Source organism: Prionailurus viverrinus, chromosome C1 (genome assembly GCF_022837055.1).
Source record: "Prionailurus viverrinus isolate Anna chromosome C1, UM_Priviv_1.0, whole genome shotgun sequence".
Lineage (NCBI taxonomy): Eukaryota > Metazoa > Chordata > Mammalia > Carnivora > Felidae > Prionailurus > Prionailurus viverrinus.
This window is the reverse complement of record NC_062568.1, coordinates 91,345,356-91,363,972: the sequence shown is the minus strand read 5'-3', so window position 1 is coordinate 91,363,972 and position 18,617 is coordinate 91,345,356. Positions and strand designations below refer to the sequence as shown.

Below are 18,617 nucleotides of genomic sequence, written 5' to 3'. Positions count from 1 at the left end.
ATAGATTGATTTCTCTTTCTAAACTGGTGACATGTGTTAGTAATCTCTCATTTTCCCCAGGATAGCTTCTGCACTTGACAGGATGTGCCCTCTTGCTCTGTACCTGGCTGGCTAGTCCTAGGAGCATACCTGCTTTTGCTCACTGCTTAAATTTTACTTGTTCCTCCTCATCTCTTTAAAATTAAGTTCCCACCATGAGGTTCCATACTCAATTTGTTCTGGGTTCTTCTCTCTGTCATGGGAGCCAAGACACCTTGTAGCAGAGATGCTTCCCTGACTGGGCTGGGGGTTAAGGGGAAATGAGGGGGTGTTTGTGGGATCACTTGGGAAGTTGTTTTCATTTAAAATCCCCAGAGAGAAGCCCAACCCAGAATGAGAAAAACTGAATTTGGAGAGGAGGATAAGCGAGGCCTCTGCTCAGAGCTGTATTTTTTTTTAAAAATTCCAGGTTTTGAAAAAAATTCCAGGTGATTGTTACATACCTTTCCGGTTCCTCATTTGAAAATATTTGGCATACAGGGTTTCCTTGAAGAAGCGGGGGCAAAAGCCCAATCCTCAGTGGAAAGCAGGTCATGTTGATGAAGTGTTTATTGTTATATGCCCAATCATGTGATTTAATCCCTTTGGTTTTTTTTTCAAGGTTGCTCCATGTATTTATTTCAAAAATTTGGATACCTTCTGGACATCAGGCTATCTGGCTAATGCATCCTAGAGCACTGGTTAAGAGGCTGGATAGCTAGAGTCTCTAACAGCTCTACCGCTTGGTAGCTGGCTGACCCTGAATAGACTGAGTAGTCTGTGCCTCAGTTTCCCCCACTGTGAATGGGGGCTGTTGTACCACCTACCTCATAAGCTGAGAGGATATATAAAGGTGATAACTGCCAGCTTTTACAACAGTGATGATTAGGACAGCCCCACCTTCATGGAGCAGATCGTTTGGTCGCAGTCAGTGTTCAGAAGAGACGCCGCATGGTCAGCATGTGTGACATACGGGGGGCTTTTGACCACATCAATGCCTTTCCTGTCTTATCATACAGTCTTCTCTCCTTTCACACCCTGTCTCCCTTCAGTGCCTTATTTATCTATAGATGAAGAGCTCACCTATATGAATTTTTCTAGAAATCTTCCAGAACTCTGTATTTACATCCTGTTAATGAGTGATGTGGTGTCATTATTATGAAAATTGGCTTTGGTTGGAACCTACTTAGAGTGGTGCTCCCAGGCACTCCTGAGATCTCTCTTGCCCTTATGCTAACTGGCTCTCAATGACTGTCCTTTCCAGCAGCTACCTTTTGTGCTGTAGTCTTCATTAGGGAACCCTCCATACTTTGAAGATTCCTAATCTGTTACTACAGGAGTAGAACTAGAGGTTAGCAGTAGAAACTAAATGACCAGACTTGTTATGTCAGGGTCCTTGGTTTTATACAAACAACTTAGTAAATAGATTTCTTGAGGAGAGACTATTCTGTCTTTGTAATCTATCTTCTTCTTTTTTCCACTTTGAAGGGCTCTGTGATTACATGGAACCCCCCTAGGATAATCCAGGATAAACCTGTGTTATGGTCAGCTGCTTAGCAACTTCAGTTCCACCTACACCCTTAATTCCCCTCTGCCATGTAATATAACAGGTTCTGGGGATGCGGGTGTGTACATTATTCTACCTACCACAGCTGTCTTGCTCTTCCTTGTTTAATTATGTGGTATCATGATATGTTCCAAAGAGGATAAACAAATAATAGAGGAAGATAAAAATACATTTAAAATTTAGTCAGAAAAAAAAAAAATGAAGCCAGGAGAAAAGAAGGATGGGAAAATAAGGGTAAGGAATAAGGTTTAAATCCAAAATAGACACCAGTTTACCTTCTGGAAGGGGACTGTGATTTTGGCTCTGAGCTTTCCCTAGAAGCTCTCAGAAGAGGGAAGCAATGCCAGTTAAGAGTGTACTGTGTGATGGAATAAAATCTGACCAGTTGTTCAGATGCCTGGATGGATATTCTTCCCATCAAGATGAAAGAGAACTTCCTTCTCTAGGTCCTCCTGGGTGCATGCAGTATAATCAGCAAAGCCTTTGCCAAGTTAAAAAAAAAATAATGTTTATTTATTTTTGAGAAAGAGACAGAGTGTGAGTGGGAGAGGGGCAGAGAGAGAGGGAGACACAGAATCAGAACTGCTGAGCTGTCAGCACAGAGCCCGATGCAAGGCTCGAACCTATGAACCGTGAAATCATGACCTGAGCCAAAGTTGGACGTTTATCCAACTGAGCCACCCAGGCGCTCCAGCCTTTGCCAGGTTTATAGTGAAAACCTAGTGATTGGTTTTACCCCTCCATGCTTTTAACTGCTTTCTATTTTAGGTCAAATATGCATTGCTTTGAAGACTTCTTTCGAGATCTGTGGTCAGCACCAGGGCAAATCCAGAAAGATTAGAAATCTCCAAAGCCAGTGGTTCCCATCGGTAGTTCTCAGGCCCTGGGGATTCTTGAGGGTACCTTGCCTGAGCTTTCATTCCAAATGACAATGATGTCTGTCTGTTGTACCTTTTGTTTGTTTGTTTGTTTTGAAGGCCATTAAATAAAACATGTTTTTACATACACAATCTTGATCCCTTTTTAAGATGGGAGAGTTGGGAGACCGACCAGCGTTTACCGAGAGCTTAGATCATGGTTAGTAGCTTTCAGAGGAGTATTCTGCACTAGGAGGCTGGGAGGTGTTTGAAATGATATGTTACAATAAAAAAAAATGTTTATTTATATCCCTAATGGACTGTTGGTTAAAGGCAGGATGCATTAGGAACCCTCAGGTCAAAGTATGAATTATTGAGCATTGAGCTGATAATTCTAACGATTTTCCTCCGGATTATCTTCCCTCTCGCCAAACGTTGCATTCATCTGATCAGAATTCTTTTTTGGCATATCTTACAGTATTTCTTAAAAATCAATATTTAGAAAGAGAAAATATTATGACTGTGATAGTCATTTCATCTTTTAATTTATTAGGATTAAAGATTCATACACCTGCAATGTGTTATTTTGGAGAAATGCTTTCATATTTCTACTGGAAACCACCTGTCTTACCCTGATATTTGGAAACCAAACAGAAAAAAATATAAAAATAAGCTTCTGGGGGTTTGAAGATGCCAGTTAATCACACCCTCCCTTCTGGGTTCTGAACTAGAGGAAATAGAAGAAGCCAGACAAAGATGAAAGTACAGTGCCAGGTACATTAGAGTAAAGCTGAGTTGGAAGATACGTCTAGGTTGCAAAACTTTCTGATCTGCCCGAGATGGAATCCACACTTGTGCCCAGGTGATGGCCTGGTAGCCAAGGGTGGGCTCTGCTGGGTGGGGAAGCCCTGTCCTTTTGACCCTTAGAGGCCAGAAGAGAGTGAGAGTGCCCCTTCCCCCCCACCAGGGCAGGAAACCCAGCAGCACCCCCTGCCACTCCAGCTTAGATGCTGTCCTTCCTCCCCTCCCCAGGGGCCTATGAATGTGCTGATGTAGGAGCAGGAATAGTCCCCTTTGTGGTTTCTTCTGCAAAATGGAGTGCACATTCTGCAGGAAGACATGTCCAGAGGAAGTGAAGAGTCCTTCCTTTATAAACCATTTGGTTTGTTTTTAACTCAGATGTAAGAAATCCAAACATCGGGCAGTCTTGTTTTGATGCTTGTCTTGTTTTGATGCTGGGACTATTAATTAGATTGCTATCTAGTTTTGAATATACATTGGTTCCCACACCAAATGCATACTAATAAGATATACTTTTGGGGCTCCTGGGTGGCTCAGTCTGTTAAGTGTCTGACTTTGGCTCAGGTCATGATCTCACGGTTCATGAGTTTGAGCCCCATGTCTGGCTTTGTGCTGACAGCTTAGAGCCTGGAGCCTGCTTTGGATTCTGTGTCTCCCTCTCACTCTGTCCCTTCCTCACTCTCACTCTGACTCTGTCTCTCTCTCAAAAATAAACATTAAAAAAAAAAGACATAATTCTGGGGGTGGCTGGGTGGCTAAGTCAGTTAAGCATCTGACTTCAGCTCAGGTCATTATCTCATGGCTCATGAGTTCAAGCCCCACATCGGGGCTCCGTACTGACACACCCGAGCCTGGAGCCTGTGTCAGATTCTGCGTCTCCCCCTCTCTCTGACCCTCCCCTGCTTGCACTCCATCTCTCAAAAATAAGCATTTTAAAAAAATTAAAAAAAAAAATACTCCTGGAATTGATTTTATAGACAAATCATACTTTTTTCTTACAGAATTAAGTGCTGTGTGTTACAGACTAAATGGGCAAAAGGTGATTTGTCATGAATTATTTTGAACATTAACAAAGATGATATCAAGAACTTCATAAACCTCACTGTCTTGTTTTAAAAATGAAATGTGCTTTTATTTTAATGTTCCATCTTGGCCATATATATGTAAAAATTAAGACATGACTAAAAAGTTCTAAGGGGTGTGTGTGTATGTGTGTGAGGCGGGGGGAGGGAGAGAGAATGTTAAAAGAGATCATTGTCACAAAAAGTTGAGCTAAGTCAATCTGGAACAGTGGATGGATTGTGTATCCCTTAAGTCATCCTTCAGATACAGTTTCTTTCAACAAAGCTTTGCAAGGGTTTCAGTGGCTCTAAAGTCATTTATGTGCCCTGGAAAATATCAGATATAGAGGCATTTCCAGAAACTCAATATTGGTTGAGATCGTCTATGCCAAATTAAGGCAGCTTATGAATATGGTTATCTTATTTGAAGGCTGTTCACTTTGAATTCAGCTGGGAAAGTACTAGTGACTGGTAAGTGGGTGTTCTAAAGTGAGCCCATCAGCAATTATAAAACAACAACTCAGCCCCAGTGATGTGAGCTTTGAGCAGAGCAAGGTATATATTGAGAGGCTACCTGGGGTGACTCACTGTATGGAATTATTTGCTGTAACAGAGTTAAAAGTTGGAAGACATGTATATAAGCTGTCTTTGATTTTAGCATAGTGGGTCAACACCCCACGGTCAGAAAGCATGACCAACTGTCTTACATGTCCTTGTAGTTCACAGTGATAAAACCATGCCCTCTGTATTTATAAGTCTCACTTCAGCTGGATGTTTTTTACAGTAATAAGAGCGTAAGACAGCTAGTCTTAGTGACATGACTCCAGCTTATTCAAAAGTAATATCAAATCACTGAGTTCTGTGTACATTACAAAAAAAGGGAAATTGCACCATATTCATCATCCCCTCCTGAAAACTAGTGTCTGATTTGCCCCCGTTCGTACTATACCAGATGAGAGAAAGAGCAATGCATGTCAGACTTTAATGTGCATCTGGTTGTAAATACCATTTCTGATTCATTCAGTCTGAAGTTGGTTCTCAGATTTTGCATTTCTTTTTTCTTTTTCTTTTGAGAGAGAATGCAAGAGCCAGGAGAGGAGGGCAGAGGGAGAGAGAAAGAGAATCTTAAGTGACCCTGGGGTCGTGACATGAGCCAAAATCAGGAGTCTGATGCTCAACCAACTGAGCCATCCAGGTGCCCCAGATTTTGCATTTCTAAGTATAGTCCTCTCAGTGCTGCTGGTCCACAGACCAGATTTTGAGTAGTAAGGTTAATAGAAGTGCTGGTAACTACAAACATTGGTAGACATTGAGGATGCCTCAAATAACTTCTCATCTTTGGAGCCAGATGCCAAGGAGAGGTTGATAAAAGCCCTAACAGTCCAGTTTTATTCTCAGGAAGTCCTTCCACGGTCTGGTGGTGATCTAACAGGGCTCTGTAGTGGACTACCTCTTCCTGAAAGGCTGCCTCCTTGGACAGGGTTCCTTGTTCATTGGCCTGGTAAGAGCAGCTTGCAGTTTTTTAAGGAGAAAATCAGTGTACCTTGCAGAGGATTGTATAGTAAGCCAGTGGATCTACATTTGGGAGCAGAGAGTTTATCACAAGATAAACTCTTTTGAAATGTTCAGATAAGGTCACATTTTGGGTCCCACTGGATAGGAACCACAGAGTTGATAAAAGGAGCATCTTTCCAAGGATGTCATAGTTCTCATGTCTGGCCTGGTATTAACATCATTAAAGAAGCTTTAAAATAAGAATACCCCTGCTTGGGCCACACCTCAGACAAAGTGAATCAGAATCTTTTGGTGTGAGACCTGGACGTCTATGTTTTTTAAAAAAGAGCCCAGGTGATTACAGATGGCATCAAAGTTGAGAGAGTCCCAGGTTTAGGCAGTCTGTAACTTGGAGAGCAGGAAACTCTACTGAGATGCTTCATTCTAGCTTGAGTTAACTTATCATTTTGTGTAATCTGAGGGTTTATAACCAGGTCACAGTCAGGTTGACCCAAGATACTTAGTTTTTTAGGAGAGTTAACTTAAATTTCATAATTGGGGGACAAGTCAGCTTATCAATTAGCACCTGATGATTGAATTTTTCCCTAAGAGAATCCAGTTTTAGGGGCACCTGGGTGGCTCAGTTGGTGAAGCATCTGACTTTGGATTTTGGTTCAGGTCATGATCTCACGGTTCATGAGTTTGAGCCCTGAGTGGGGCTCTAAGCTGACAGCGCGGAGCCTGCTTGGGATATTCTCATTCTCTCTCTCTCTCTCTCTCTCTCTCTCTCTCTCTCTCTCTCTCTCCCCTCTCCTGCTCTCTCTCTCTGCCTCTCCCTCTCTCTCTCTCTCTCTCTCTCTCTCTCTCTCAAAATGAATAAATGAACTTAAAAAAAACTCCAGTCCTGAAGCATTTATAACTTGGATCGGCCAAAGCTTAGGGGTCTGCGCTCCATGTGGATTTACTGTAGCCCCATTTTAGAAGTGATGAGAAGTTCATTATAAGTTTTAAATTGGATAAGTCTCTGGCCACGTCACATTGTGTGTGTTCGCACATATGCATGTGTTTGCACCTTCTCGCTTACCAGCTAGTTTAAAAAACAAACAATTTGGGGCGCCTGGGTGGCGCAGTCGGTTAAGCGTCCAACTTCAGCCAGGTCACGATCTCGCGGTCCGTGAGTTCGAGCCCCGCGTCGGACTCTGGGCTGATGGCTCAGAGCCTGGAGCCTGTTTCCAACTCTGTGTCTCCCTCTCTCTCTGCCCCTCCCCCGTTCATGCTCTGTCTCTCTCTGTCCCAAAAATAAATAAACGTTGAAAAAAAAAAAAAAACAATTTAACGTGGTTGTTTTTTATCAAATCAACTGCTTGGAAGGCCATCCCATTTCTGCAGACAGTGCAGCTGAAACACTCATGGGATAGGCCAGCACCCAGCCTATGTCCGCCAGCTGGAGAAGGAGGGGTCTTACGGGTGGGATGATTGGTTTCTAGGGTTCAGGGAGCACTTCAAGAATAATGAGCTGCTATCTCGAAGGCATTGCCCCCCCCCTTTTGGAAATGATTTTGATGGTATTTTTGACTTTTTAAAATTAGTCATGCCATTTGGGTCCTGTTGTTTTCACGGGTGCTTTCTAGATACAGGAAGTTGCCAGAGTCTGATCCTCAGAGAAAAAAGTGTATTGTATACTTACCATAAAATTATTTTGTAGCTTTTCTGTCCTTTGGCTTTCAGTGAAAGTGAATCTTTTGAGCATTTTAACATTGAGGAGACCTACCTAACAAATTTACACACTGTGATCTTTTCACAGACCATTCCTTTCTTTCTCCTTAGTCATCAACCTGTGATAATGTGAGTTCCTGGTTTCTTGGGCTAGAAGCCAGGTGACAGTCCTGCTGGATTTTTAAAAACTGATGCAGCTCGTTTTTGCCTTCTCCAAGACTTCTTCCCTGTGTCTGTTGATTTATAGACTAGGGTCTTTGTGGGGTAGAGCCCCAGTGCCATATACTAATTAGTAAACAGTGGCACAGCCAGCCTTGGAATGAGCTTCTCATCTGGCACCAAGATAGTTTTGGCAGTAAAGGATGTGAAAGAGAGACTCCTCTGTCTGTCAGGCAGCTAGGGGCAGCATCAGGAATCAGCCCTCCTCCCTGTGGCCTTCAACCTTAGCACAGGGTCTGTGCCTGCTCATCTTCAGGGCTGGTGATTGATTCCTGAGTTTACCTTGGTTTGCTTCTCCTCACCTTGCAACCTCGTCCTTGGGGCTGACCTTTTTGGAGTCTCTTCCTACTGAGTGGGTAAGGTCCTCCTAATTGGTTAAGACAGTAGTTCTTAACCAGGATGCTTTTTTCCTTTAGGGAACGTTTGGCTGTGTCAGGAGGCATTTTTGATGGTCACAGTTGGGAGTGGAGGGTTCTAATGTCGTCTAGTGGTGGAAGTTCAGAGATGGTGCTACACATCCTACAGTACGCAGGACAGTGCCCCATGACAAAGAATTATCTAGCCCCAAATGTCAGTTATGCCAAGGATTGAGAAGCCCCTGGATTAAAGGAACTTATTATATTTTTCAAAAAGCTGTGCATTTTGCTTTGTTTTAATAGATGTTTTCTGCATTCTTGGAGTTGCTGTGGTTTCACTTTTTTTGGATGGGAAATTCTGTGAACTGTGAATAACCTATGGGCGTGGTGAGTGAAACTCACAGAACGTGTGACAGTCTTATCTGATCCACCGGCGACAGCTTCATTCTTACTCCTTTGTCCACCTTCCACTTTGTCCACCTGTCCAGTAGTGTGCACACCCAAAGAGGCTAAGCCAGAATGAGATCAAGTGTTGGTTTCCAACTGTTTGCCTTCCCTACCACGCCCTCTGGTGGAGATGGCCCTCTGTGAAATGGCCAGAGGACGGTTGGGAGTGAGAATGAGGGCGGGGTTAGAATAGGGCCGGCAGGAAGGAGGGCCTGTTCTAGATGCAAAGTCATTAACGTTATTACTGTATTCGAAAATTAAGTTTGCTATTGATGCTGGATATGGATCCCTGAACTGCATTCGGGAGGCAATGTAAGTGCAAGGCAAAATACCTACTTCAGATGGGTGGGGTTGGAGGTTTCTCTTTCCCCACCCACTGAGAATGCAGGTGCAGCATAAGAAATGAAAACACTGGGCACAGGACTGTCTTGGTTTGATTGCTTCACATGTAAAAGGGACTGGGCCATTTAAAACCCAGACATAAGAGAAGAACAACACTGAAACCCAGACATGAAAAAAGCTTCCCCAAGTATCCTAAAGGTGTGTTGTTTTAATGGGTGTCTTTCAGTTAGTGACTCAAAATAGTACTTATTTAACCAGGTCTAAAGGGAGCAGGCTGTTTTCACTGAGAATGTGTTTTTCCTGTTTATAAAGAAAAGTACTAGAATGGGTCAGAGGGCCAAGTCCTGAAAGTGGAAAGGAAGGGCTCCTGTTCACACCTGTTGGAGCCAGCACTGCAGTTGGTTCCTGAGATCCTTTGCTCCCCAGGATGGGAGGTGAGCTCAGTGGTCCTCACAACTGTCAAGGATTCCCACTTGAGATTTGGGGCTCTTGCTGGGGGGGGGCCCTACAACTGGTTTCAAGATGGTAGTACTGGGCCTATGTGTCAGGGCCCTCCAGGTTAGTGAATAACCTCAGAGCCACTCCCCAGGACTTTGGACTTACTTTGGAGGGAAAACGTGCCTTCTGTTTCCTTCTGTTCTTCTCAGCCTCTACGTTTAATGGCACGAGGCCACCCTATTTAGAACAAGAATCTCCCCCCAGACCGTCTCTATTCCCTATACTAGTAATGCCGTTAATGTGTATTTTTCTTCCTATCTGTTGATTCTTCCAACCCCTTGAGGTTGGTGGGACATGGCATTAGACTTAGAGTTCCTGCATATCACCGGAGTGTGATTTCTGATTTGTGTTTCATATTGGTAAGTCTCTTCCATTTTGAGTTTCTGCAGGCAGCTGGTTAGATGTGGCTAGGTATGCTGGAGACCACATCGCGTTAGGAAGCAGGACCTGGCTTGATTCTGACTCTAACTGGACATAACGTTTTCTGGTCCTCAGTGTCCTCTTTTGTAAGTTGAGGGTCTGTACCTAGTTACTGTTTTCCTAAGAAAGACCTAACATAGTGTCCCAGTCTGTCTGAAGGTATTTTACATATTTTAATTTATCATATTTCCTTTAAAAGTCGATTAGGCCAGTGAGTTGCTCTGGGGAGTGCAGTGGGTTGTTTGGTAAGATGGTGTATGGTCTTTACAAGGTTAGGACCCACTTGATTTCTGTATCACATTTTGGTTGCAGACTTGTGGAAACACAGGTTCATCTCTATGGCAAATGGTAATGATGCCTGTTATTTTTTAAAAGTACTGGGGCGCCTGGGTGGCGCAGTCGGTTAAGCATCCGACTCCAGCCAGGTCACGATCTCGCGGTCCGTGAGTTCGAGCCCCGCGTCAGGCTCTGGGCTGATGGCTCAGAGCCTGGAGCCTGTTTCCGATTCTGTGTCTCCCTCTCTCTGTGCCCCTCCCCCGTTCATGCTCTGTCTCTCTCTGTCCCAAAAATAAATAAAAAAATGTTAAGAATGAATGAATGAATGAATGAATGAATGAAGTTTCCCAGGAGCACCTGGGTGGCTCAGTCAGTTAAGCATCTGACTCTTGATTAGAGCTCAGGTCATAATCTCGTGGTTCATGGGATCAAGCCTGCATTGGGCTCTGTGCTGACAGCATGGAGCCTGCTTGGGATTTTCTCTCTCTCCCTCTCTGGGGAATCAGACAAAGAAGTCTCTGAAACTTAAAATTTATGACTGACCCACATCTAGCATTTAATTAGGGTATCAGACAGTTCTTTGTCATATAGTTTTATATGAATCGATATGTAGTCTTGAATTTTATAGAACAAATAAGCAAACAAAACCACTGCCAAGCATCAACATTCTGACCAAATAACATAGAAATTCAAAGTTCAAACTCCACATGTACAAAGATAGCTAAGGAAGTTTTGTGTAAAAATTTTTCTAACAGATTTTTTTAAAGAACATATTTTAGGGATGCCTGGGTGACTCAGTCAGTTAAGCATCCAACTCTTGGTTCCTGCTCAGGTCATGATCTCACGGTGTCGTGAGTTCGAGCCCCATGTCAGGCTTTGCACTGGCAGCCTGGAACCTGCTTGGGATTCTCTCTCTCTACTCTCTGTCTGCCCTTACCCTACTTGTGCTGTCTCTGTCTCTCTGAAATAAATAAATAAATAAACTTAAAAAGAAAAAAACACACATTTTAGTTTTTTTATTTTTTATGTTTTTATTTTTGAGAGAGAGAGAGCGTGAGCAGGGGAGGGGCACAAAGAGAGAGAGAGAGAGAGAGGGAGCCACAGAATCCAAAGCAGGTTCCAGGCTCTGAGCTGTCAGGACAGAGCCCGACACAGGGCTCAAACTCGTGAACTGCAAGGTCCTGACCTCAGCCAAAGTTGGATGCCTAATTGAGACACCCAGGCGCCCCCAAACGAACATACTTTAAATGAAGAAAACCAAAATTCAAACGAAAACATTTCTGGAGCCTCAGAGATGGAAACCTCTCTGGGAACCCTGAAGTCCTTTAAGCCACAGTTTGAAAACCAGTAACTAGGATCCTTTACCCCCTACTCATCCAGCTCTGACAGTGTTCTGTGCTTCTGTGACTTTCCCCCTTTCATACATGTAGAAACTGAGACGGACTCATGTAGGATAACATGGCGCCAGTGAGTGGAGCAAGCTGTAGACCCAAGGTTTCCAGGCCTGGGAGCACGTATTCTTTTGGCTCCTCCTCACCACCCCTTCTGGCATCTTTCTGTGATCATACCATCTTGGATAACCGGTTATGAAACAAGCACCTGCCCCTCTCCCCTCCCCCCCTACTTTTTCCCCTTCACATCTCTTGTCTTAGATACCTTTTTGTTCCCACAGTCATTGTCCCTTCTGGAATTTTTTTCCTAGAGGTTTGTGTTTTTTTGTTTGTTTTTTTTATTTTCTTTCTCTTTTATTACTTATCTGCCACCATATCCTCTGTAGTTTAACCCCATCTAATCAGGGCACAGTCATTTCCCACTGCGATGTGACAAGATCTTGGGGTAAAAACTTCTGACAGGTAAGGTACAAATATAGACTCAGAGTGCCCGGGTTCTTTGTGGTTCGCACCAGAAGGAGGTCTTGGAGGTCATTGCTCACTTGTGTTTCTTCATCTCATTTCCACCATCCTGCCCTTTCATCTAGCAAACACTTAATGACCATCCACTGTGTGCAAGATACCACTATTCCTTGCGTTTCCTGTCTTTAGGGTGCCTATACACCCTGTAGCAGAGATGTAAGAAAGGATTATCCTATACAGTAGTAGGTAAGAAGCCCCTCAGAAGAAGCACAGACTGCTCTGAGTGTCCCAAGGAGGATAATCTCTCTTCAGTTTAGGGAGTCATGGGAGGCTTTATGCAGAAGGTGGGGTTCAGTTGTGAGATATGGGCAGGATTCCCCAAGGTGACATGGATGAGCATGGTTGACTTAGGATTTCTTGAATGTTACTGCACAATAGGAAGGAAGATAGGAAGTAGTTGAAGTGGTACGTGGTGCATGGCTAGGACAGAAGAGGGATGTGGATGACTTGGTTTGAGCACACCTGGCCCATGTGACTGTTGGACCAGCCAGCTGTGAAGGGATTGTCCTGTGGGGCCGTAGGAAAAGATGAAATCTCTGTGGTTGGGGTTGGCATTGCTCCTGAAGGGACAGGCAATCCCAGCCTCCTTCATTTTCTAAAGAGAATGCTTCTGATGTAAGAAATGGGCCCCCCAAGGATATTGGATGGGTTCCTGAAGGAACTGCTTCCTCAGTCTCCATTGGAGCTGGGCTGTTGTTCTCTGTGTTCACACGTGGTTTGAGAAATTGGCATCTGGCAGGCAAAGCAGGCCTTGCCTTGTAGGGCAGCGTGTGAGGTTGATTGGGAGCTTGTAAGAGCAGCCATGTCTGGTGAGCTGGTGGCAGATTTCTCCATGTAATTTCCTTCTCTTAGTAGGCCTGTGGTCAGCCCTTAGCAATGGTACCACTGGCCTTGACTGGGCTGTGGGGAATGGGGAGGCGGGGAGAGGTGGGTCCTTGCTGGGTCTGCAGTGGCCCATGCCACTGCCTTTCATTTGCCTTTCTCCTAAGTACAGCTCCTCTTCGTGCTCCCAACTTTGGAGGTGAGTTTGCTTTTTACAGTAACAGCTTTATTGAGATACGATTTATATATCCTAAAATTCTCTCATTAAAAGTCTATAATGCAGTGTTATGAATACATGCACAGGATTGTGCAACCATCACAATTAAGTTTGGAACGTTTTCATTATCCCCCAGATAAACACTTGGTCGTGACCTCCCAATTCCTTCATTTTTGCAAGCCCTGAACAATGACTGCTATATTTCCTGGGTCTGTATATTTGCATCCTCTAGACATGTTATAAAAGTAGAATGATACACTATGTAGTTTTGTGTGTGTGTGACTGCTTTTTATAGCTTTGCATAATGTTTTCAGGGATCATCCATGTTGTAGCACATATTGCAACCTAACTTATTCTTACTGATTTAGTAGTATTCCATTATATGTATTTTTCTCATCTATTTGTTGGTTGAGGGACTTTTGAGTTTTGGGGGGTTTTCTGGTCTATTATGAACAAGGTTGTTGTGAATGTTTGTGTACAAGTTTTTATGTGTGGGCATATACTTTAATTTCTTCAGGGAGAATTTTAGGAGCGCAGTTATCTGGGTCACATGGTAATTCTGTGGTTAACCCTTTGAGGAAGTGCCAGAATATTTTCCACACCAGCTACACGGTTGTACATTCCCACTCATAATATATAAAGGTTCCGATTTCTGTACATCTTCACCAGTACTCGTTCTTGTCTATCTTTTTGGATTATAGCCATTCTAGTGGGTATGAATTGGTATCTCATTGTGGTTTTAATTTACATTTCCCTAATGGCTAATGATTTTGCCATCTTTTCATATGCTTTTACTTTTTAAATGAAGAGAACTGACATATTTCCTTGCCAAAGATCTTTGATCAGTTTTGGAAAGGTGGAAGCCAGATTTTCTTGTGTGGAGGAGTGAATGGGAAGGAAGGAAATGAATGCTGCTATTTTTGAAGCACAGGAATGGAAGAAATGGGTCTTAGGGCATTGAGTGGCAGTGATGGACCTAGAAGCTTAGCTCATTGCAAACACACTTGGTGCAGACTTCTTCATGGAGTCGTGACCTTGGGCTGGCATTACTCAGGTTGGCAACAAGGGCTTCTGAGATAGACTGTCTGCCCTTTTAGTGTCTATTGGCTCCATTTTGCCAGAGGATTCTACCTACATTAGAAAGTCTGGAGACAGGCAGATTCTCTGCTGGATTGACTGCTTTTCGATCACTATTCTGCAGCCTCTTGATGAATTTTGTGGCCATTACTGATGGTGATCATTATGTCCTTTCATGGCTCCAGCACCTTCTGGTGAGGATTGCTGTCCTGTTGTCCTCCCTTTACTGTGGAAGTTAGGGGTGTCTTCCAGATAATGATTTGGAAGAGGTTTTTAAAATTCTATGTTGGTAGGAATTGTACAGATGAGTTCTAATCCACTTCTCTGCATGTGCTGTTGCTGTGCTAGAATAGGTGCTGTTATTTCACACTGTAGATTCCACTGGAAAAGAGACTATTCTGACAGCTCTGTGGTTACTTGAAATCTGGGCCCTCAATAATCAGAGCTATTCTCTGAGTTTGGGATTGGGGATTTTCACTCCCAATTTGTATGTCTCTGAGATGGTGTCATTTAACCTTGGCTGGCTTTCTCGACCACCTTTTTTGCCCTGCAAATGTGCCACCTGGGCAGTTGGGACTCTTCCCAAGGTCAAGGCAGAGAAGCACGCCACCTTCTACTGGGGGCCCTTGTTCAGTTTTTGGACCTGGCCTTGCCCTTGCTTCCACTTTGCAGCCTTTAGCAGCTTCTTCAGGGGATTCACTGATGAAGTGGAGTGGAGTTGCGTGTCTAAAAGTTAACAGGTAATTCTTTCATACATTAGGGGTTCCCCCTTAAAATAGTAAAGAAGATTGTCAGATGGCTATCATTTTAGTATAGCATCTAGCGTACTTGCCCTAGGAAAATCCCTTCAGCCCCGGGGTACAGTTGACTCACTGCTGTGAGTTATCAAACAGGAAGTGCAGTCACTTCCTAAGGACCCAGGGGCAGCCCCCAGTTCGAGTGGTGGCTTTAAAACAGAAGCCCCATGAGGCTGAGATCTCTCTTGTGTTGCTTGTTCAGTCCCTGGGGACCGGTGGCAGGAAGTGCTCAGGAGCCACCATAGAAGGAGTGGAGGAAAGAAAAGGCAGGTGCTGCTCACCTTTATTTAGAAGGGCTGAATAGGGGCATCTGGGTGGCTCACCCAGTTAGGCGTCCGACCCTTGGTTTCAAATCAGGTGGTGATCTCACAGTTGGTGAGTTTGAGCCTCATGTCGGGCTAACAGTGCAGAGCCTGCTTGGAACTCTCGCTTTCCCTCTTTCTCTTCCCCTTCTCTACTCACGCTTACTTGCTCACTCTCTCAAAATAAATATATTCAAAAAAAAAAAAAAAAGAAAGAAAGAAAAGGAAGGGCTAAATAAAGTGCCAGAGTGCCTAGAGGACAAGTTCGCTGGGCAGCAGGTGGTGTATTGTGCCCCTAGGGCTGGTGTCTTTCTCTGAGAATGCACATGGAGGGAGGGTCCCTTAGAGGATGTCATAGGATCCCACTCAGGTGAAACTGGCAAATAATCTATATAGACAAGTGTTTTATTTTACTTTTTATTTAAGAGAGAGACTACACACATGGAGGGGTAGAGAGAATCTTAAGCAGACTCCACAGTCAGCACAGAGCCCAATGCGGAGCTCAGTCTCATGACCCTGAGATCATGACCTGAGTCATGATCTAAGAGTCAGATGCTTCTTCGGGCTCTGTGCTGACAGCTCAGAGCCTGGAGCCTGCTTCAGATTCTGTGTCTTCCCCTCTCTCTCTGTCCCTCCCCTGCTCATGCTCTGTCTCTTTCTCTCTCTCTCAAAAATAAATAAACATTAAAAAATTTAAAAAAAGAGATGCTTAACTAAGCCACCCAAGCGCCCTAACAGACAAGTGTTTAAACTGAAGACTAGCAAGGGACCTTATGGGCTGTCTGAAGGGCTGTCTGAAGCCATTGTGACCAGAGTTGGGGCTTGGGGAACAGACCAGGTTTGGATTTATCAGTGTGATCTGCAGAGGGCCAGCCAGGTAGGGAGAGCAGCTTGAGTGAATACGGGGAGACCCTGGAGAAGGAGTTATGGTGTGGGGTTATGGTGATAACTGACCAGCAGGTGCAGGGGGTGTGCCTGGGATGGAAGAATTGAAGTGTTACAGTATTGCAAAAGGGAGTTTGAGCCACACTGTATAGACAGTGCAGTGGTATAGCATAGAGGTGACATCCATCTGCCTGGGTCAGAGGCTCTCAGACTTGAGTAGGCATCAAAGTCGCCTGGGAGACTTGTCGAAGCACTGATTGCTGCCTGCCCCTCACCCACCCTCCAGAGTTGCTGATTAAGTAGGTCTGCGTTGGGGCCTGGGCATTTGCATTTCTCACTGGTGCTTCTGCTGTGGAGTTAGGGACCATGCTTTGTAGAGCCAGTTGCCTAGAATTCAGAGGGTGGTAATCTTGGTCTGTTAAGGGCCAGTAGTAAGTGTTTTAGGCTTCTGAGCTACATAGGATTTCTGTCACATTTTCTTCTTTGTTGCTTTTTACAACCCTTTAAGTGTGTGTACAAACAGATGTTGGCCACAGATAAACAGGCTGGTGGGGAAAGAGGGGTGGCATAGGGGAGACAGGGCATGGTGGGACAGGCTGTACTATCCTAGGCTGTCCCTAGCTTATCCTTCTGCCTCATAGCTGGTGACCTTTGGCAAGTCCATCTCTCTGTGCCTTTGTTTCTTCATCTCTAAAACAGATGATATTAGTAATTTTTACCATGTAGGACTCTTCTAACAATTTAGTGAACTAAGGCACAAAAAGCATTTATCCCACTTCCTGGGACATACCTAGAATTTATTTATCAGTTGCTGTTGGCAGTGATACTACAAGCTACTAATGGCTGTTCGCAGGTGAGGAAACAGTGAAAAGGAGGACCAGCATAGATCCACCGTATTATAGATCCTGAAAGTCAAATCCTCCAAGAGCTCACCATCATTTCTTCTTAGATGGCTTACAAAGAAGAATGCTTTGAACTAAAACATAACGCACACTCTGAATACATCCTGGGTTAGTACCCCATAGGAGGTCACTGCTCAGCTTTTCCCTTGGCACACTTAGAAAATGGTGCCATTTGTAAGCTGGCTGGTCCTTGGGCCCAAGACTCTGATTGAGGGGTTGGAGAGTTTGGCCTACTTATAACCCATTTACAACCTCTACTTGAGCCTCATTTTTTTAGGAAGACTGATTTGAGACCTTGGCCCGAATAGGGCACCAAATAGGATCTGCCTGATCAGGATCGAAACTGTGCCTTTGTACCTCACATTTTGCTGCATGGTGTGAGTGAAAGTGAGAGTTACAGGAAAGGAGTCTTAATCACGTGCTCCATATTTTCTGAGTTGAAGTATGCAAATGAGTGCCGAGGTGCCTCTTTCACTCATGGTAGCTAGAACAGGAAGATCACCAGGTGCCCTGGCATAGCTTCTCTGCACTGGTGCCCGGGGAGAGGCCACCTGGTGGTTCCTGAGAGATTCAACTCCTCTCTCTCTGGACACTGCTAATGAGAGCTGGCCACACTTACGTAATACGGGGACTTTCTCCTCTTTCCTGATCTAGCCCCCTAAGGAGGCGCCCACTTTCTGCTCACCTCTCCAGCAGCATGCTCAAATCTTTGCCAGAGCACATACTAATGACTTTGTCAGCTCAATTTACAGATGCACACGACTACCCCATGTTGATAGGGCTCTGCTCCACTTGGGTTTTTGCTGACATTCAGTAGAATACCCTTCCATCTCTTCCCCACCTTGTAAAACAGGCTTCCTGTTTTTGAACTTGGTCCAGACTGGAACAGCCCTGCTACACCTGTTAACATAGTCAGACACACATTTCCTCCTCTGTATTTGTGCAGCTTTTGTCGCCTAGCCAGATTTCCCCTCTCAGCTTACAGATCTGGAATCATAACATAAGATATTGAACCAGCAAATGAAGAAAAAAGGAAGTTTGCATTTTGGAGCCAATTGAGTGAAAACGTGGCTTCTGGTTTGTTTCACTGTGTTTGGCCACGACCACTCTACTAACTTTCCCCCTTCTTCACAGCAGAATGGAAATGAGGAAAGGAAATCAGCTGACGCAGGAGCCGGAGTGAGACCGACGTGCCCACAAACCCAGCCTGCACCATGAACTTGTGTCTCCCTTCTGCGCTTTAAGAGCCAAGGGCAGGTGAAGTTGCTGGAGAGCAATGGCTTTCTTTACTCCGTGGAAGTTGTCCTCTCAGAAGCTGGGCTTTTTCCTTGTGACTTTTGGCTTTATCTGGGGTATGATGCTCCTGCATTTTACCATCCAGCAGCGAACTCAGCCTGAGAGCAGCTCCATGCTGCGTGAGCAGATCTTGGACCTCAGCAAGAGGTACATCAAGGCACTGGCAGAAGAAAACCGGAATGTGGTGGATGGGCCATACGCCGGTGTCATGACAGCTTACGGTAAGCGTGGTGCTTCTGGGGCTTCTCGATGGGATGTGGCTTTGCCTCAAAGTGACTCCAGAGGCTCGCAGCCTTGGTTTTTATCATGGATTGAGTGCCTCCCTTGCCACTGC

General features: G+C 44.5%; 1 protein-coding gene across 7 annotated transcripts in view; it reads left to right on the top strand.

The window, feature by feature from the left end:
• MGAT5 (alpha-1,6-mannosylglycoprotein 6-beta-N-acetylglucosaminyltransferase) overlaps positions 1-18,617 on the top strand; it is a 334,676-nt gene that overhangs the window by 106,602 nt on the left and 209,457 nt on the right. For 5 of the 7 annotated variants that reach the window (XM_047869769.1, XM_047869763.1, XM_047869765.1 and 2 more), the window contains exon 3: positions 18,122-18,504. In XM_047869769.1, the coding sequence (XP_047725725.1) occupies positions 18,264-18,504 (241 nt within the window). In that variant the 5' untranslated portion in view covers positions 18,122-18,263. Of the gene's footprint in view, positions 1-9,995; positions 10,008-18,121; positions 18,505-18,617 lie in introns of those variants that run through there. The other 2 variants (XM_047869768.1, XM_047869764.1) reach the window with 2 other exon arrangements.